Here is a 21,388-nt window from a genome sequence, read left to right as displayed (position 1 = left end):
CCAGAAAAATCTTTTCAGCAAGTTCTCCTTCAACACTAGGTAACTAACTGTCACCACTGCAGAATGCATGCTAAGTGTTTATTTCCAGACTGACTGACAGTGAGACACTGTCCACTCCACTTCAGATTTCTGTGCCTGCAATTATCATGTCTCAGGAGAATGCAGCACTCTCTCTCCTAAGGGTCCCTTCTGACCAGGCGACAGCCGTATCTGTGCTTTTGCCATCGCACTCATCTTGGATGACTCGAAGCTCATATTGCCTGCCTATATTCACAAGCCACCTCTATCTTATTTATGTATATTGCCCTGAAGCTAAATTTTACTTATCTTCACTTCCCTATTTCTTTTAAGGACCGTCAAAAAGCTCATGTAGCAAAATATAAAACAAGTTAAGGAAAAAACCAGCTCACCAGAGGTGTATTCATTTTCTGCTGTTCTTAAAAACACATAGAGAACTCTGGAAATAGAGTTGACAGAGAAGGTTAATGGAGGCATGTCAACTGAAATTTTAAAAGATGCTTATTTAAATAGTGGTTGTTGTTTTATTTAAACAATGGCTGCCTCTCTGTATTGATTTCCCTGTGAAGTTCCCTACAAATGACATGGGCTTTGCCATCTGACTTATGTTGGCTATAAGAACATATGATGCAAACACAGATGAAAAACACTTTTTCACTAGAGCCTGCTTTCTGTGAACACTGTCATCGCATGAAGAAACCTGGGGCTAGACTGCTAGGGACATGTGGTTTAGCCAACAGCCAGCACAAACTACCAAAGTAAATGAAGTCATTTTGAACCAAACAGCTTCCTCAGTCAGGGAACCAGATGACTACAGCTTCACTTGTGAACCAGACATAGGAACTGACCAGACTAGCATAGGAACTGACCAATTAATTGAGCCCAAGATGCTAAACCACACACCTAGGATTGTATATGGAATCAGAAAAAAAAATGGTACAAATGAAACTATTTATAAAACAGAACTAGAGTCACAGATGTAGAAAACAAACTTAAGTTACCAAGGGGAAAGAAGCAGAGGAGGGATAAATAGGGAGATTGGAGCAGACATTGCCTTTCTTTGGTATTGGAATGAAAACTGACCTTTTCCAGTCCTGTGGCCACTGCTGAGTTTTCCAAATTTGCTGGCATATTGAGTACAGCACTTTCACAGCATCATCTTTCAGGAATTGAAATAGCTCAACTGGGAATTCCATCACCTCCACTAGCTTTGTTCGTAGTGATGCTTCCTAAGGCCCACTTGACTTCACATTCCAGGATGTCTGGCTCTAGGTGAGTGATCACACTATCATGATTATCTTGGTCGTGAAGATTTTTTTTGTACAGTTCCTCTGTGTGTTCTTGCCACCTCTTCTTAATATCTTCTGCTTCTGTTAGGTCCATACCATTTCTGTCCTTTATCGAGCCCGTCTTTGCATGAAATGTTCCCTTGGTATCTCTAATTTTCTTGAAGAGATCTTTAGTCGTTCCCATTCTGTTGTTTTCCTCTCTTTCTTTGCATTGATCACTGAGGAAAGTTTTCTTATCTCTCCTTGCTATTCTTTGGAACTCTGCATTCAGATGCTTATATCTTTCCTTTTCTCCTTTGCTTTTCGCTTCTCTTCTGTTCACAGCTATTTGTAAGGCCTCCCCAGACAGCCATTTTGCTTTTTTGCATTTCTTTTCCATGGGGATGGTCTTGATCCCTGCCTCCTTATTTAACTTATATGCAGAGTACATCATGAGAAACGCTGGGCTGGAAGAAGCACAAGCTGGAATCAAGACTGCCGGGGGAAATATCAAGAACCTCAGATATGCAGATGACACCATCCTTATAGCAGAAAGTGAAGAGGAACTAAAAAGCCTCTTGATGAAAGTGAAAGAGGAGAGTGAAAAAGTTGGCTTAAAGCTCAACATTCAGAAAACTAAGATCATGGCATCTGGTCCCATCACTTCATGGAAAATAGATGGGGAAACAGTGGAAATAGTGGCAGACCCCATTTTTTGGGCTCCTAAATGATTGAAGCCATGAAATTAAAAGATGCTTACTCCTTGGAAGGAAAGCTATGACCAACCTAAATAGCATGTTAAAAAGCAGAGACATTACTTTGCCAACAAAGGTCCATCTAGTCAAGGCTATGTTTTTTCCAGTGGTCGTGTATGGTTATGAAAGTTGGACTGTGAAGAAAGCTGAGTGCAAAAGAATTGATGCTTTTGAACTGTGGTGTTGGAGAAGACTCTTGAGAGTCCCTTGGACTGCAAGGAGATCCAACCAGTCCATTCTAAAGGAGATCAGTCCTGGGTGTCCTTTGGAAGGACTGATGCTAAAGCTGAAACTCCAGTACTTTGTCCACCTCATGCGAAGAGTTGACTCATTGGAAAAGACTCTGATGCTGGGAGGGATTGGGGGTAGGAGGAGAAGGGGACGACAGAGGATGAGATGGCTGGATGGCATCACCAACTCGATGGACATGAGTTTGAGTGAACTCCAGGAGTTGGTGTTGGACAGGGAGGCCTGGCGTGCTGCAATTCGTGGGGTCTCAAAGAGTAGGACATGACTGAGCGACTGAACTGAACTGAACCCCTACCCCTAACCCCATCCACTCCCCAATCTTTTTTATAAGGCATAAATACCCTGACAAACCATTCCTGAACAGAAAGAACTACCAGGAAGAGAGGGCATCATCATATCCCTGGATATCAAATTTGAGGGTATAACAGGTGTGAGAGTGTTCAGATCACAGAAATGATGAGTACAGAATGATGGAATGGGAATATTTAGGGAGCACTGTAGACAGACTCTTTCAGCTGTGACAGGTTATCCCTCCATTCCAGACCACACTCTAAAGATCTCTCCAATAAGTAACATTTCCGTAGCCTTTGCCAAGCCCAGTGGTAAAGAATCTGCTGCCAATGCAGGAGACACAAAAGATGCAGGTTTGTTCCCTGGGTTGGGAAGAGCCCTTGGAGAAAGAAATGGCAGTCACTTCAGTATTCTGGCCTGGAAATTCCATGGACAGAGGAGGCTGGTGGGTTACAGTCCATGGGGTCTCAAAGAGTTGGACACGACTTAGCAACTGAACATCAACAACCCCTCTCAGCCCAGTTCAGGCCTTCTGTGCTCAGCAGGCTACACAGCGCATTAGGGGACCTGACACGTCACCTGCTGAAAAGCCCCCACAAACAGCTGCCACATAGGAGGATTCTGCCTGCACTTCACCTTGACTTCTCTGGGAAGCTGGTGCAGCTCACTAGTCCTTAAAGGTGTTCCCACTACAGATGAGCAAACCGAATGTTACAGAATGTGAAGTGAAGTGTTAGTCACTCAGTTGTGTCTGACTCTGTGACCCTACGGACTGGGGCTTGCCAGGCTCTTCTGTTCATGACATTCTCCAGGCGAGAATACTAGAGTGGGTAGCCATTTCCTTCTCCAGGGGATCTTCCTGACCCAGGGATCGAACCCTGGCCTCCTGCATTGCAGGCAGACTCTTTACCATCTGAGTCACCAGGGAAGCTCTTTCAATGTCATAGAGGTTCACGACATTGCCAGGCTGAGTTGGACAGTGAACGTGGCCTGCAGGCTTCCCATGCTCGCTCGCTCGGTCCTCAGGCCAGCCCCAGCCTAGTCAACACCTTGAACTCCACTCCCAGGTCACAAAGCCTCCAGATGCGGGCACCCGGCAGTGCACAGCAAACCTTTTTCTGACCCTGCAACACTCCAAGCGAAGTGCAAGCTGGCCCTTCCCAGGTTGGGAACATCAACAATAGACACCTGTTTCTCACAGTTCTGGAGCTTGCGTAGTCCAAGAGTGAGATGCCAGCAGGTTCAGTGTCTGGAGAGAGCCTGCTTCCTCATTGAAGGCAGCTTCAGTGTGACCTCCCATGGCAGGGGAAAGGCAGCTATGTGGGGTCTCTTACATAAGGGCACTAATCCCAGTCAGGAGAACTCTGACCTAATCGGCTCCCAAAGGTCGAAGCTCCTGATACTGTCACACTGGGGGCTAGGGCTTCCACATAGGAATTTGGGGGAGGTACACATGGTCCGTCTATATAGAACTTGTGATGGGGCTTTTAAAAGTAATTCTGATAACAGCTTAGAATGGAGGGGAGAGTTGTAGAGAAAACTTTCACTTCTTAGAGCATTTTTCACATTCATGTACAAAATATTGCCAGATGTATGGGTGATAAAGACCATATTGAAAAGGTCTTGGAAGGAAATAAGGAAAAGTTTATTGGACAATGGAGAAAAGGTGATACTTGTAATAAAATGGTAAAGAACTTGGCCTAACTGTGTTCAAGGCACAGTGTTTTGTGGAAGGCAGAACTGTTTAAATGGTTTAAAAATGAAATTGGATATATAGCATAGAGTGAACAAGACTTGGTGACTGAAAAACAACAACATATTTGTTGATCACATTTTTATAGTGCCAGTGGAGCAAACCGGTTCCTTCTAATTGCTTATAACAAAATGCAAGAAGAGAGGAATGACTTAAAGATGGCATTATCGAACAAGAAGGAGCAAGAACTTAAATATTTGGGAGGCTCTTAGCCTAGAGGGCAGAGAGAATGAAAACCACAGTCACAGAAAACTAACCAAATTGACCAAATGGACCACAGTCTTGTCTAACTCAATGAACTATGAGCCATGCCATGTAGGGCCACCCAAGACAGACGGGTCATGGTAGAGAGTTCTGACAAAACATGACCCACAGGAAAAGGGAATGGCAAATCACTTCAGTATTCTTGCCTTGAGAACCCCATGAACAGTACGAAAAGGCAAAAAGATATGACACTGAACGATAAACTCCCCAGTCAGTAGTATGCTACTGGAGAAGAATAGAGAAATAACTTCAGAAAGAACAAAGCCACAGTGAAAACAATGCCCAGTTGTGGATGTGACTGGTGATGGAATTAAAGTCCAATGCTGTAAAGAACAATATTGCATAGGAACCTGGAATGTTAGGCCCACGAATCAAGGTAAGTTGGGAATGGTCAAACAGGAAATGGCAAGAGTGAACATCAACATTTTAGGAATCAGTGAACTAAAATGGACTGAAATGGGTGACTTTAACTCAGATGACCATTATATCTACTACTGTGGGCGAGAATCCCTTACAAGAAATGGAGTAGGCCTCAGAGTCAACAAAAGAGTTGGAAATGCAGCTCTTGGGTGCAATGTCAAAAATGACAGAATGATCTCTGTTCATTTCCAAGGCAAACTGTCCAATATCACAGTCATCCAAGTCTATGCCCCAACCAGTAATGTTGAAGAAGCTGAAGTTGAATGGCTACATGAGGACCTACAAGACCTTCTAGAAATAACATTTTTTTTTAAGTCCTTTTCCTCATAGGGGATTGGAATGCAAAAGTAAGAAGTCAAGACATACCTGGAGTAATAGGCAAGTTTGGCCTTGGAGTACAAAATGAAGCAGGGCAAAGGCCAACAGAGTTTTGCCAAGAGAATGCACTAGTATAGCAAACACCCTGCTCCAACAACACAAGAGAAGACTCTCCATATGGACATCACCAGATGGTCAACACCGCAATCAGATTGATTATATTCTTTGCAGCTGAAGATGAAGAAGCTCTACATAGTCAGCAAAAACAAGACCAGGAGCTGACTGTGGCTCAGATCATGAACTCTTTATTGCAAAATTCAGACTTAAATTGAAGAAAGTAAGGAAAACCACTAAACCATTCAGGTATGACCTAAATCAAATCTCTTATGATTACACAGTGGAAGTGACAAATAGATTCAAGGGATTAGATCTGATAGACAGAGCGCCTGAAGAACTATGGACAGCAGTTCCTGACATTGTACAGGAGGAAGTCATCAAGACCAACCCCACTCAAGAAAAAGAAATTCAAAAAGGCAAAATGGCTGTCTGAGGAGGCCTTACAAATAGCTGTGAAAAGAAGGGAAGAGAAAAGCAAAGGAGAAAAGGAAAGATATACCCATCTGAATGCAGAGTTCCAAACAACAGCAAGGAAAGATAAGAACCTTCCTCAGTGATCAGTGCAAAGGTATAGAGGAAAACAATAGAATGGGAAAGAGTAGAGATCTCTTCAAGAAAATTAGAGATACCAAGGGGACAGTTCATGCAAAGATGGGCACAATAAAGGACAGAAATGGTATGGACCTAACAGAAGCAGAAGATATTAAGAAAAGGTGGCAAGAATACACAGAAAAACTATACAAAAATGCTCTTAATAACCCAGATAACCACAATGGTGTGATCACTCACCTAGAGCCAGACATCCTGTAATGCGAAGTCAAGTGGGTCTTAGGAAGCATCACTACTAACAAAGCTAGTGGAGGTGATGGAATTCAAGCTAAGCTATTTCAAATCCTAAAAGATGCTGCTGCTAAAGTGCTGTACTCAATATTCCAGCAAATTCAGAAAACTCAACAGTGGCCACAGGGCTGGAAAAGATCAGTTGTCATTCCAATCCCCAAGAAAAGGCATTCCCAAAGAATGTTCAACTACCACACAACTGCACTCATCTCACAAGCTTGCAATGGGCTTCCCTGGTGGCTCAGCTGGTAAAGAACCTGCCTGCAGTGCAGGAGACCTGAGTTCGATCCCTGGGTTGGAAAGATCCGTTGGAGAAAGGAAAGACTACCCACTCCAGTATTCTGGCCTGGAGAATTCCATGGACTGTACAGTCCATGGGGTCGCAAAGAGGTAGACACAAGTGAGCAACTTTCCCTTTCACACGTCAGCAAAGTAATGTTCAAAATTCTCCAAGCGAGGCGTCAACAGTATGTGAACCAAGAAAAGGCAGAGGAAACAGAGATCAAATTGCCAACATCTGTTGGATCATCGAAAAAGCAAGAGAGTTCCAGACAAATATCGACTTCTGCTTTATTGAATACACCAAAGCCTTTGACTGTGTGGGTCACAAAAAACTGTGGAAGATTCTTCAAGAGATGGGAATACCAGACCACCTTACCTGCCTCCTGAGAAATCTGTATGCAGGTCAAGAAGCAACAGTTAGAACTGGACATGGAACAACAGACTGGTTCCAAATAGGAAAAGGAGTACATCAAGGCCATGTATTGTCACCTTGCTTATTTAACTTTATGCAGCGTAGATCATGTGAAATGCAGGACTGGATGAAGCACAAGCTGGAATCAAGATTGTCGGTAGAAATATCAATAACCTCAGATATGCAGATGACACCACCCTTATGGCAGAAAGTGAAGAGGAAATGAAGAGCCTCTTGATGAAAATGAAAGAAGAGAGTGAAAAATCTGACTTCAAACTCAGCATTCAAAAAACTAAGATCACGGCATCCCATCACTTCATGGCAAATAGATGGGGAAACAATGGCAACTGTGACAGCCTTTATTTTCTGGGCTCCAAAAATCACTGCAGATGGTGATGGCAGCCATGAAATTAAAAGATGCTTGCTCCTTGGAAGAAAAGCTATGACAAACCTAGACAGCATATTAAAAAGCAGAGACATTACTTTTCTGAGAAATGTCCATCTAGTCAAAGCTATGGTTTTTCCAGTAGTCATGTACAGATGTGAGAGTTGGACCATAAAGAAAGCTGAGCACCAGAGAACTGATGCTTTTGAACTCTGGTGTTGGAGAAGACTCTTGAGAGTCCCTTGGACTGCAAGGAGATCCAACCAGTCCATCCTAAAGGAAAGCAGTCCTGAATATTCATTGGAAGGACTGATGTTGAAGCTGAAACTCCAATACTTTAGCCACCTGATGCAAAGAACTGACTCATTTGTTAAGACCGTGATGCTGGGAAAGATTCAAGGCAGGAGGAGAAGGGGACAACAGAGGATGAGATGGTTGGATGGCATCACCGGCTTTTGGACATGAGTTTGAACAAGCTCCAAGAGTTGGCGATGGACAGGGAGATCTGATGTGCTGCAGTCCAGGTGTGCTGGGGTCATAGAGTCAGACATGACTGATTGACTGAACTGAACTGAACTGATTGAAAAAAAATATATCCATGTTTGGAAGAGAAGATCAAGGGTGTGACTCAGTGTCCCTTGGATAAGGAAATTAGTATTGGGTGTGAACTGGGAATTAATCAGCTACCTCAGCAGGAAAACTGCCAATTTGGAGTGAAGATGGGAAGCAACCAATAAATGCTGTTGGGCTTCGTGGATTTTACAGGATGAGATGATAGAGCCATTCAGCTGTGAAGTGTGTTATACTTTTAGACAAGTGACGCATGACCCCAAAGGTGACTCAGATCATCAGGGTCGATTCCTTGGTTTCAAAAATGAGAATCTTGGACTTGCTTCCAACAAGATAGGCTGTTCCTGTCTGAAGTACTGGAGGCAGGGCTGTCTGACAAAGATCTAGGGGCATGATACCTGCCCAGCAGAGAATCAAGGGTAGGACCTCTGCCCCACTGGCTTCAGCAGGCAGAGCTTCAAGCCAAAAGGGATCCTCAGGCTTTCAGATCTTGTAATTTGCTCTGCTAGGTTTTGGGTTTCCTTGGGACATGACACCACTTTCTTCTTTCTAAGCTATAAGTAAGCTACCTCACATGGAAGGTGGAACTCTGAATATGAAATGGATTAGTGTAAGGACCCTGAGAACAGGAGATGGTCCTGGGTTACCTGGGTGGGCACAATGCTATCACATGATCCTCCTACGGGAGAAGCAGGAGGGTCAATGAGAGACGGGACGAGGCTGCACTGCTGGGGTGTCTCACTTTACTAAGGAGCCTGGGACACACGTGGGACTCGGGTACTGCACCGCGCTCTGAAGCTCTGCATCACACCCGCTCGGCCCTCACACCCCTGGAGACTGCTCTCACACCCCTTTTACTGACAGGGAAGTCAAGGCAGGAGGTTCCTGGTGTGCGCCCGGTGGATGGGGATAGTGTTCTTGTCCAGAATTATTCTTCTGTCTCACAGATTCTTCTGAGATTCAGGTTATGGAGCTGGTTAATGATTTCCAAGTTTCTGGCTCATTCCACACCAGTCTCCACATGCTTAGAACTTCCCCTTGCAGGCACAAAGTCAGACTTTAATCTTAAGAGATAATAACAGATGTCTATGATGACTCTTCAGATATATTTCAGTCTTAAAATATAGCACAGGATGATGCTACTAGAGAGCCTGAAGGAAGAACTTCATATCCTAAGGAAGATAGCCAAAGCTATATTATTTTATTTTTTCTGAACAACAAAATAGCATCTGTTTTCCTCTTTGTGACTCCTTTATAAGACATACTGACTCTGATGACTGGGTAGCTCTATTTTTCTCAGAAGTTTAGTTTAAACTATACTGATATGTTCTTACTTACCATGATTTCTAGGAACTCCAACGCAAGCTAAGTCATAGTTTGTGCTAATTAGTTTAATTAGTTTGACACAATCCTTTTGCACTTTGCTTTCAAGTTCTGTCTGAGGAACGTGGCCTGGAAAGCAGTGTCTCTGGCACAGGTGGTTCCCTCTGGAGCCTGGGCTTGTAGAGTCCTCGCAGAGGGGATGCAGGGGAGCTCGGGGTTTCAGGGCGTTTGCACCTCACACTTTTGAGCGGGGAATGAGACAGAGTTTGTAACGGGGCGGGATCTTGCCAAACCCAATTGCAATGGGGCTGAGGTCGATATCCTTGGGGTCAACAAGTGACTTCAAGTTAAAGTGCTGCAGGATGGCGGCCAAGAGCAGGAACAGTTCCATGCGAGCCAGGCCTTCTCCAACACACACCCGCTTTCCTGGAGGTGACAAGGACACTAAGACTCTGCTCCAGGCCAGGTAGCAGGGGGAGAGGGGGTGGGAGGAGGCCATGTGTCATGGCACCGAAGCAGAACTGGGCCCCATCTACCCACTGAACGGGGGCCCAGAGTGGATTTCAGTGTAGGAGGATCAGGGCCCCAACCACCAGCTCTCAACTGCATAAACCTGTGGTAGGTTGGGAGAATCGACTCTGCCAGTGCTCAGCCTGACATCCTAGGGGAAGAAGGGGGGCCCACGGGGAAGCCAGTGCTCTCACACTGAGGGTTACAGTTACAGAGTTGGTCACAGACCTTCCCTCACAGCACACCAAGGGGAGGGCTTCCCGGGGAGGGAAGGCAGCCCTATGACGGGTCCAGGTGACCGAGTACTAGGTTTTTCTCAGTGATCCTTGTTTAAAATTATTGAGAAGCAGGCAATATAGCTGTGAAAGAGTTCACCAAGTTCTATTAAATGAAGTATCTAAGGAGAAAAATGGCTCATCCTCAACTCAATCTCAGGACTTCAGTGACAAGATGCCATCTAACCTCTCTGCACAGGGAAGAACACGCTTGGGTCAGGCTGGGGTAAGGGGCACGATGCAGATCACATGTGGAGCAGAGAGTAGGACTCAGGGACAATCCCACGGGAGGTGCTGCCTCTGAATGCTTCTTACCTGCAGAAAATGCCTTAAAATGGTCACTGTACTTGAACTTTCCATTTTCATTCAGAAAGTGCTCTGGTTTAAACTTCTCTGGTTCAGGAAACTCTTGCCTATCGTATAAGACAGAGTCCAGCGTCGGAATTACGACTGTGCCCTGGAGGGAACACAGGCCACCTTGGTCAGTCAGGTTAACATATCACAGGCTTTCATCTGGGGCCCCCAGTTGAATTTTACATTAGACAAATGGTACATTTCCAATTGGAGAAGTTTTTTGCCTAAGGGCAGATAGCAGGCGGAGTCGTGACTAAACGGTGATGAGAGTTCTCATCTTCTTGGGCCAGTAGCTTCTCTGAGTGACACATGCAGGGCTGGATGGTACTGTTGTCTGTTCCTGGTTCTGGGACACACCACAGCCCTAGGCACCACCTGAGGAACCCCCTTCCCAGAAGCCCTCATTTCTGGGGTCACCAGGTCCACGCCAGGCCTGCTGGGGGAGGGGCACTCTGCAGGTAGGGATGCTGGCCCAGCCCTTAGTGTTCAGCAACACCTGCCAAGGCAGGGTGTCCTTGGCCCCATCCTGTTCCCTGGAAGGCAGCTGATCTGCTGGGTGTGCACTGCAGGCTCACATCTGACCTTGGGGATGACATATCCTCTGAACACTGTGTCCTGGGTTGCTTCGTGGAGCAGATTGGAGGGAAGGAGGTCGATGAATCGCTGAATCTCATGTACCACAGCATCCAGGTAGGGCATGTCCAGCCTGTCCTTGACGGCAGGGATTCGGCTTGGCCCAATCACCCTGTCAATTTCTTCATGAAGTTTCTCTGCCAAGATATGCATGGAATAAATGCATCACTCCAAGCTGGCTCAACACCCATCCATAGACCCAGTAGATGTTTATGGAGCTTCAGATTATTGGGTAATTCATCCGCACATGTCAGCAAGAGCTAAGGTCAGTGAAGTTACGTGCCGTCTACAGCATTTACATGTCTATTTATGGACTCCATTCTCTTAGCTGGTCATGGCTAGTCCAGTGCTTGCCTCCATGCCAGGAGGAGAGGATTAAAAAGGGTCTTGGGGATTTCTAGCAGGAGGAAAACTGTATTAATTGTTACCCCAGGCTGGCTTGCTGCATGCTTCTTCGGAGTATGGAGGCGAATGGAGAGTGGAAACAGACAAGCATGTCGCACTCCTGAAGGGCCTTGGAGGAAGGATTCTGGAAGCCCCTCTCCTGGCAAAAGCAACAGCAGCCTTTGGCAGTTGCTTGGCCTTGCTAGGTTTGAGGTTAACTGTGGGCCTTTGTAATATGTTGAGAGGACTACACAGCGCCCTGCAGTATTGTAACCAAGTGAAAAAATTTCAACACATATAACAATACAGATGGTATTACTTAGCAAATGGTAAATACTTAGTAATTGGTAAATGTAAGAAGCCCTACATGGGATGCTGCACAGCACTCCAGGAAGACTGCAGTCTGGGGCGGGCGGGGAAGCCAGGGAGGTGAGGAGCATCCTCGGCTGGCTCTGCAATCTTTCTTTTCAAGAGCTCCGAGTCAGTACTCCAAAACATTAACATGTTAAATTTGGCAATGGATGTATAGATGACTGTCATATTTATTTTCTGTCTTTTTCTCTATACTGCAAATTTGTCATAATTAATAAAATGAAACAATTTTGGAGGCTGTGGATCTCCTAGTACAGAGTGGTCAGAGCTCCTTCAAAACTGCCCCAGATGCATAGGGGCTTTGCTCTGTGGACTCTGGGCTCCTTTCCCTTACTTTTCTGTCCAATAGAAAGGTGAAGGCCTTGGAGTCAGATGGAGCAGGTCTGACCCTGGATGGGTCACATACCCATGTTCCCGAGGTAATAATTTCATGCCCTTTCACATCAGCCTTCAAGACCACAGTGTATTAAAGGGCTAATGCCCACACCTGGCACACAGCAGGAACCAAATTATTATCATCAGCAAGAGGCATGGCTGAGGTGGTGAGGAGCTCCTTGCAGTGGGGACCCCCACCGCAGCTCTGGGCAGCCCAGTGAAAGGTGGGGGGCTCCAGGCCCGAGCACTGGTGACGGCCCCTCTGCCTCCTCTTCCCTTAGTATCGGTGCTGACCAGCCTGCTAACATACAGTGCTGCTCACCTATAGGCTGCGGTGGGGGTGTTTCTAATGCCTGACACTCTGCGCATGCAGCCCCCAAAGTCACACCTGATCTACCCCAAGTTCACCTGGTTCAGGTGCTGGGGAGGAGCCCTGGAAAGGAGGGCTGGACCCAGGGCAGCAGGCAGACTTGCAATGCTTTACCAGAGGTTCCTTCTGTGATCCCTCTTCCAATCTGGTGAGATAAGCCAGGAGGTCTTGCTCCTCCCTCCCAGCTCTTCCTGAAAGGCTGGGTCTTAGGGTGATGAGCACATGTTCACTCTCTCATAAACAGATCATGTCCTGGAGTGGATTCTGGAAGTATGGCGTTTCTTCACTGGACTTTCTTTCACAATCTGGGTGTGTCCGTGGGTGTGGGAGGGCTGAGTGCCAGGTGCCTGTCATGTACAAGAACACTTCCCCCAGAGCGTTCCTCCAGTGACCCCAGTGTCACTCCCTGTTTTGCAGACAGGGAGCTGAAGCCTGAATGTTCCAGGCTGAGGGACACAGGGTCTCCGTCCACGTGTGACAGCCACAATGTCCAGAGTCCTGGCCTATTACTTGTCCTACCTTCAACCTCCGGGTGTTTCATGAGAATCAGGAGCCCGTATCGCAGGGTGGTGCTGGTGGTCTCTGTCCCCGCAAAGAGCAGGTCGGCCACAGTCACAGCGATGTTTTCCAAGGTGTACATAGGGTCCACACTGTGTCTTTCCTGTGGATGGGAGACAGGAACTCAATGAGGAAACATCTTCAGGTGGATGAAAAAGAGACCCTGTGTCCCTGAGCAGAGGCGCACCTGCCCGCCCTGCCCGCTCCTCGGGCCCATCCTGCACAGAACCATCAGCTCCATCGCACAGTGAGGGAACCAAGGCTCCCAGCAAAGGACTGTGGGGGCGCTGAGAGACTGGCGATCCTTCTATGCCACCAAGGGCCCTCCTGGGGGCTGAGGCCCTTCCTGGCCCTGTGCCATGACCTCCAGCAGCCCAGGGCTGACTATGGGGCTCCTGCAGGGCTGCCCTCGGCTCCTACTGCCCCCACAGCTGGGCCTTTCAGTCCCAGGAAGCAGGTTATAATGGGAAGAGGGGTGGGAGGGGGCCCAGCAGATGGAGGAGGCTCTCAGACAACTGGAGCAAGTCATACAGGGAAGCCAGGTGTGGCGCTCCAGAGCGTCCTGTGGTGCCAAGGAGAGAGAAGTGTGGCCAGTCTGGGAGGGGACCCAAGAGGGTGTCAGGGAGGTTGTGTTAGGAAGGGCTGCACCCCCTGAGGTCGTGCACAATTTGGGAGTTAAGTGCTGAGGAGGAATGCTGAGGGCCTCTCCCCAGATGAGACGCAGTCATTAATTGATCAGAAGTGGTTAAAAAGCATGGGCTGGAGGAAGCCAGTGTGAAAGTCCCACTCACCCAAATCCACACCCCCTAGACAGCTTCCCCAAGAGAAGCCATCTTGTTGGTGAGCTCAACAGACAGCAGAGTGCAGCGTGGCCCAGCAGGCTGGCCAAGTGTCGATGTGTGTGGAGGTCATGCTGAAGCCAGTGCATATGTGTAAAACTGAGAGCATCAGGGTGTACCCAGTGTGGGCGTCATGGACACCACAGTGCAAGTCATCATATAAATCTGAAAAAAGCACCTCCTGCCCTGCAAACCCATCTCGTAACAGCCGAGGACTCAGCTCCACCTGGTCCGGAAGCCGCGAACTGTGAGTGTACCTTGGCCATTTCTATCAGCATGGTGTCCAAGAAGCCTCGGGGGCAGCTGGGTTCCAGGGACTTCTGGTGATCCTTCACTCTTTCTAAAGCATAACTTTTTACTTCAGACACATTTTTCAGTAGCTTTCTATGGCTTCCAGGCAGGTACTGTAGGTAGTCTGAGAAATTATTATAAAGCTAGAAAGAGAGGGATGAAGGGAGAGAATTTTCTTACTATACACATTTTTTCTGGGTGCAATAGCATTTTGTGTGCCAGGATAATAACCTTCTCCAAACCCAAATTTATGGCTGTCAATATTGTATTATTTGGAACATTTTGGCTAAAAGTATCTTTTTGGGCACCACTCTATGAGTGCCGTGTGAGTTCTGTGGTGGGAACGCGAGCACGTAAGCAGAGGTACTGCCTGTCTAGTGAGGATCAATTTAAAGAGGAAAACAGTAAGTGTCCCAAGGCTAGCTAGGTGGAACCACGGACTCCATGGAAGTCTCCAGAAGGAGCGTTCATGCTATCTAGTCTTGTGTGCCCATCTGTCCACACACACACAAGTGACCCTTCTTATCCTTTTCCTGCTGTAAACCATCAAATTGAAGCAAGGTGCAAAACAGGCAGAAGCGAGGAGAGTGCTTCACCTGGATCCAGGGGCTGCTGAGCAGGTAGAAGTTCTCGTTGAACAGACTCATCAGCCTCAGGCTCGTCTGATCTTTATAGTCAAAGCGTTTGTGGAAGAGGATGTCAGAGATGACATTGTAAGGTGCAAAGCCGATGACAAACGTGGGGTCAAAGGGCTGGCCTGGAAAACAGGGGGGTTGAGAGGGCGCGTGCTGTGGGCCCGGCAGGAGGGGCATTTCCAGTCTTGTGAGGAGACACTCTAGAACCGTGAGAATTCTTGGGACGTGGTGGAAGTGTGAGCCGCTTGGGTTTTCCTTACTTGTCAGTGATTCAGGACACACCAGCTACACGCTCGGTGATCACCTTACCCCCAGGATCAGAGGGGAAACCGCCGTGTGAAGTGGTGTCTGTGGGCTGACGTTGAAGGAGGGTGGGTGTGAGCCCCAGGCTGTACGCACCCTGGGTCTTCCTGAGCACCTCCAGCAGGAAGTGGGCCTCCCTCTGGATCCGCTGCTCATTGCCCTGTTTTCCCATCCCTAAGTCACGGAGGGTGGTCAACGAGAACCGTCGGGTGTCCTGCCAGGTTGATCCATTGTTGAAAATGACCCCTAAGGAGAGGGAGCAGGAGAACCATTACCACAAACGTTTTTCTCAGGAGAAGGAGGGCAGGAGTAATGGGCTCGGCTCTGCAGGGAACACTGAGGGGCCCACTGACCACACAGGGACCAACGCTCTGCTTTGCAGGGAGGCCTTTGGTGTGGAGCCTGGTTTCCTCTGTTGCTCATGTAAGCTCCTCAATCACAGCCTCCTTGCTTCCCTCACTATGTCTTGCGTCCCGCCACGATAGGGGGACCATGCCTGACTACCAAGAAGTGCCTCCCGCATCTTTCCTGCCTCCTGACTAATTCCTTTGAGGCTATTTTGCTTTTGGTGATTTTTTCTTTTTTTTTAACCACCAAAACATTTCGTATTAGGGTGTGTGGCTCAGCTGGTAAAGAATCCACCTGCACTATGGAAAACCTGGGTTCGATTCTTGTATTGGGAAGGTCCCCTGGAGAAGAGAAAGGCTACCCACTCCAGTATTCTGGCCTGGAGAATTCCATGGACTGTATAGTTCCCGGGGTCACAAAGAGTCGGCCAGAACTGAGCAACCTTCGCGTGAGAGTAGCAGCACAGCCAATTAACACCACTGTGATGGTTGCAGATGAACAGCGAAGGGACACAGCCACACATATGTTTCCATTCTCTGAAAATCCCCTTCCATCCAGGCTGGCACGTAACATTGCTTTCAGTCATTTTTGACCCTCATGTTACAGATGCCTCGACTTGCACTTTGTGGCTTCACAGCAAGTCCTTACTAACATCCAAGGCTACAGCCAGCAGACCTCGAGATGTGGGAAGCCCTCAAGCTGCTTCCCGCCTGCATGTCCAGGTCTGAGGAAGGCCGTGGCCCCAGTCTTTCCTGAAGGAAGTCTGGCCAGGCCCGAGAGGATACCTGGATGGCCTGCAGAGGAAGCACCAGAGGGGCTGGGAGAAGAGGTGTGTGATCCAAGGAGGCAGCCACGCAGACAAGCCCACGGATGGAGAGCATGACCACTGACGGGTGTGTGGGCATTGAGGAGGCCCATTTACAGATACTCTTCACCAAGTTAAAAGTACAGGTAGGACTGAGCTCAGGGTCATGCGATTCAGGTGTCCTGGCACCGATTCCTGTGGGGCATTGTATAATGGACCAAGTGGAAGCTGGGTATGCAGCAGAGCAGCCCAAGAGGGCACCTAGGGAAGGGACATTCCAAACTCATGGGTGTCTACTCCCTCAGCCTGGCTAGGCCCTGGGCAGCTCTGGCCCTCCACGTTGCTGGCCCAGGACACAGGGTGGACAAGCAAGGATGCCAGGGATCAGGGAGTGTGTGCTGAGGAGGCTGGAGAATGGGGCAGAGGCTGTGCCCCAAGGCCTAAGGGCCTGAGACGCTAGAGGAAAGGCAGGAAGGAGAGGTGCTGGGGGCCGCTCTGAAGAGCACGTGGTGAGGAGAGGAGGTGGCTGAGGAGGGAGGGGCAGGGAAGAAGGGAGTTTAAAAATGTTTTGGGGAGAATTGTGTAGAAAGAAAAGAAGATACAGAAAAATGTAAGAAGAGACAAAGAGAAAGAGAGATACAGAGGCAGAGATGGTGAGCCACAGAGACATGCAGATAAAGAGACAGATCCCAGAGGAGCGCCATTGTTTGGGACCAAACAGGCAGAGACGGAGGCAAGGAAGCTCCCCTTCCAGAGCCTCGCAGACTGACTGAAATGATGGGCGGCCCTCTCAGCACATTGACACGCAGCTGCTGCTCCATACTATGGTAACCGAGACCATTCACGTCATTGTCCCTGGGGACCACAGACCTGTTCCAATGGCTGGCTGAAGTGCAGGGTCAGCCCCAGGCCGTGTGGACATGCAGTGCGTGTCCCACAGTGTGGCACAGGCAGGACGCAGTCAGGCGCCTTGTGTCCCAGCCGCAGGACGGGGAAGCTGGCTCTGCCTGACCACTTCCAGGGGCACGTGACTTGCACCAGGCCTCCCTGACCCCCCCTGACCATGGTAAAGCTCTTTGACTCCAGAACTCCTGCCCTCCCAGGGCTCTCCTCCAGTAAACCTCCTCTGTGTAAATGACAAAGCTTAGGTGCTTAATTTGGTTTCAGGAGCTCCTAAGAAGAAAAACAAAAGCACAGTATCTAAGACAGACAATCAAATGCCTCAGAAATGCAGACTGGAAAAATAAGGCAAGAAGTCCATATACAACTGTAAGCACATCAGTTTGGAAATTCTCCATAAAATGAGTTTTCCAGAAGCTCATCACCAAAATTGACTCAGGAAGAAGTGAGGGTTCCAAGTTTTGTGGTAGAAGGGATGCTGTTTCACACTAATCTGCTTTAGAATCTCACTTAAACACCAGAGAGCAAGCAGCCAAGGACAAGCGGCTGAGGTCAGAGGACAGCAGGGGCCGGGAGCCCTCAGAGCTGGGAGGGCAGGAGGGGCACCCCCACCAGCCAGTGTCCCCAGCCCTCCCAGGACCTCCCAGGAGATGCAGATGGTAGAGTCTGAAGTCAGGACTCTGGAAAATACTCCAATAAAGACCAGTTAGATCCCCAGGCCTTCTCCCCTGCATAGGGAACTCTTGAGTCTGGAGCCTGGGGACTGGGAGAGGCAGAGGAAAGAGGGGTCACAGGGACATCTCAGCGCCCTCTTCCTGATCTAAGAACAGCCCCGGGTGGGACATCAGAGGCCCCCTCAATAGACAGGTGGGTGCCATTCGTGGGTGAGGGACCTCAGTAGATGGAGCCCCAACACCCTGGAGCAGTTGAAGCTGTGAGTGGAAACAGCTCCCGGGAGAGACTGGGGACCCAGGGAGGCAGTGTGGAGGGAGGCACTGCTGGGCCAGACAGCAGAAGCAGCTTCCTCTGGCCTGTTTCTCTATGAATATGTCTGTCTTGCTGGTCAGTGGGTGGATGTTCCAGGTCTTGTCCACTCTGGTGTGCAAGGTTCATGCAGTAGCTTTCATCAAAACACGCAGAGCAATGACTGAATGAACCAATCATCCCCTGACTTGTCTGTGGGTCACATCACCTTTCTGTCTTCAGCAAGTTGTTACTGTCACTTCAGGGCCTCCCCCAACACCCCCCCAGCACCCCAACCCCGAGTGGGACACACCATTGTTCTTGTGCGCCTGGAACCCAGGGTTTTCTCCTCTGCCAGAAAACTCGTTCTTGTAGTCAAGCAGGACCTCCTTCACGGGCTTGTAGCCATGCACGACCACGGCACGCTGAGAGCCCAGGTACAGGGTGAACACCGGCCCGTACCTCTCTGCCAGCTGCGGAGACCAACAGGCCGTGGGGTGAGCCGCGCTGCCTCCAAGGGGAGGCCCATGCTTTAACGTGATCCCCAAGGCCACTGTTGTTGACCAGGAGAACCCAGAGCGACCTGGGGAAGGCCCTCCCCACCGCGGCTTCTTCCACAGGCAGCGCATCCCGGTGCAGGCACGCTTGGCCACGCACCGGGCTGCACCTCGTTCCCCTCCCTCCCAGACACAGTTAAGTCGGAAGGCCTGGCTGATTCCTCGCGTCCTCCTGAGGTCTCTCCGCGTGACTGCCCCCACCACCTCCAGTCTGCTGTTCCTAGTCAAGGTCCTGGACCCTACAATGCTGTTGGACACCCTGGATCTGAACTGTCCAGAGTCCCCAAGCCCGTCTTCCCCCCTGGAGCGTGACGCTCATCAGCGCCTTGTAAAGCGGCTCTGTGCCCTAGGACACTCTTTTGTTAACTCTTTTAATAGATTCATCAACACATTTAGCTTCTAGAGTTATGAGCTCATTCACTGGTCACAACAAATGCAGTAAGAGGTGTGTGTAGGGGTCAAACACCTCACTTTTCCTCCTGTTCTTTGGCACCTAAGGAGAGCTGCAGACTGACGCCCAGCCGGTGTGCATCAGGTGTCAGCGCAGGTCCCTCCTTGCACAGCAGCGGCAGGCAGCAGCCACAGCCACACCGGGCTGCCAAGCCACCCAACGACAAGGCAGTTAGCACTGCTCAAGCAGGGCCTCTGGGCAACCATGACCAGTGCCCACTGAGCAGCATGCCCAAGCTGCATCGGTAGCATAACATTTGGATTATCACTCTTGGGTGGTATTGGTAATTCAGTTGATTCACAACAAGCTGGTATTGAATTATTATTTGTCTGAGAGTGAGTTGAATGCACACATATTACATCTAATTTCTGAATTCTCCCCCCTCAAATCAACAATATTTCTCTTACCCTGGTGAAGGATTTGGGAATGTTCTTAATATCCAGTTGTAAAAGATTCCCGATGATGGGCAGTGGGAAAGGGCCAGGGGGCAGTTTCCAGCTGCTGTAGATGTGCTTCCAGATGGAGACGAACAGCAGGGTGGCCATCCACACCAGCAGGGCGACTGAGATGCCCAGGGCGGCCATGGTGCCCTTGGGGGATCTGCCGACTTTTGAGGATGCTCCCATGGAGAGGCAAAGCTTTTATAATGCATTCTTGAGAAGGAGGGTGAGCAGCTGACCAATGCCACCTTCCTTGTCCTCCAGCCCAAGACATTAGTTTATTATTAGCTGCTGTTGGCCATCATTTCAAAGGCTGATCCCTTCAGTGGCAACTCATTAGAACTTTATCCAGGAACCCACATGGCCATGCCTGGGCTCTGCCAACACTGGCTGCTGACACCTGCACCAATGTCAGTAAACACAGCATCCAGGGGAGCTCCACCAGCCCATAGGTCAGAGCGTGGGGTGGGGGCCTGTCCTCCCTTTGACATTTGGGTGGACGAGCAGGAGTAAGGTCCTATTTACATGGGTTTGTTTCTGGTAGGATTTATGTAAGGCAACATCAATTCTGTGCTGATCATTTCCATGGCAAAGTGCCTGACCTCCTGGTGCAATTCTCAACCCCTGAGCAAGAGTTTTGTCTGAGCAGCCCCAATGGTACTGAATCACCAGCAGCCAAACTCCTGGCCAGAGAAGAAAAATTCAGCACCCGAATGTTAGTCCACTTTGTCAAATCAACTGGCAGATTCAGTAGAGGGGAAAAAAGAAGAGTTGACCAATTGTGAAAAAGTTAATCTCTGACTATTAAAAAAGGTACATGTTCATTATAGAAAATTAGGGGATAATTACTGTTTAGAAGCATTTTGTCAAATTCTAAAATCAAAAATATTAGAATTTTTATTGTGTATGTTAAAATCAATGAGCTGAGTAGACTTTGTGTTTTAAAATGTCCTATATTTATTTGTGCAGGACACCACAGAGCTCCAAATTGCTTCTTTTATAATGTTCTGGGTATTTTACAGAGGTTTTCTGTGTGATTTAATTCTGTCCTCTATCTGGTGACATAGGAAGATCTTAATTAACAGGTTCTAATTTTATACTTTTAAATAAGTGATCCATTTCTATGTACAATACGAAATATGAAGGAAAGCAAAAAGAACAAAAATCACCTCTGTAGGGGTGTAGCTCAGTGGTAGAACATGTGCTTTGCATATACTTAAAACTGAGGCTGCATTCCACACACTGACTTCTAAACCACTCTCCCTCCCAGTCTATTAGCAGTGTTCCTTGATCTGTATTCAGAACTACAGCCATGTTACTGGTGTCTGACTTGTATCTCCCTGTGCTGTGAAGGGGCGTTGACGTTGGCGGGAGTCTAGGGCCTGTTTTGTGCCCTGTGGGCTGGTGGGCTGAGGGCCCTGTCGAGGTGCGTGTGCTCGGTCATCCCCCGCCAGGGGCTGATGTGGGATGGCAGGGCCCCATCCCCAGCATGGAGACAGAGCCACCTTGACCCCTCTGTCCTCTTCTTCCACCCTGCCAGGCAGATGTGTCCACACAGCATTTTTTTTTGTTGTTGTTGTTTGTCCTTCCTGTTGGTGCTGGAGGGTCAGGAAGGGTCAGCCTTCCTTGGGGCTCCAGTTCAAGCCCTGACAGGTGGGCATGAGGACAGGACGTGTGTGAGGCAAACCAGGCCCCATGGCTCCCACAGGCCAAAATAACTGCACGTGGCAGCTCATCTGAGTGTGTGCATCCTGGAAGGG

The 21,388-nt window shown here is 48.6% G+C and overlaps 1 protein-coding gene across 1 annotated transcript; it reads right to left on the bottom strand.

Annotated features, from left to right (window-relative positions):
- Positions 1–9,112: 9,112 nt before the first annotated feature.
- On the bottom strand, positions 9,113–19,813 carry LOC133239610 (cytochrome P450 2E1). The gene is made up of 9 exons (XM_061403968.1): positions 19,596–19,813; positions 18,494–18,653; positions 15,261–15,410; positions 14,823–14,983; positions 14,193–14,369; positions 13,058–13,199; positions 10,987–11,174; positions 10,366–10,507; positions 9,113–9,691 (listed from the first exon to the last, which is right to left on the bottom strand). Exons 1-9 carry the CDS (start codon positions 19,770–19,772, stop codon positions 9,501–9,503), a joined length of 1,488 nt encoding a protein of 495 aa, XP_061259952.1. The 5' UTR covers positions 19,773–19,813; the 3' UTR covers positions 9,113–9,500.
- Positions 19,814–21,388: the final 1,575 nt, after the last annotated feature.

Source organism: Bos javanicus, chromosome 26, assembly GCF_032452875.1.
Source record: "Bos javanicus breed banteng chromosome 26, ARS-OSU_banteng_1.0, whole genome shotgun sequence".
Lineage (NCBI taxonomy): Eukaryota > Metazoa > Chordata > Mammalia > Artiodactyla > Bovidae > Bos > Bos javanicus.
The sequence above is the reverse complement of the archived record's forward strand: the minus strand, read 5'-3'. Positions and strand labels throughout refer to the sequence as shown.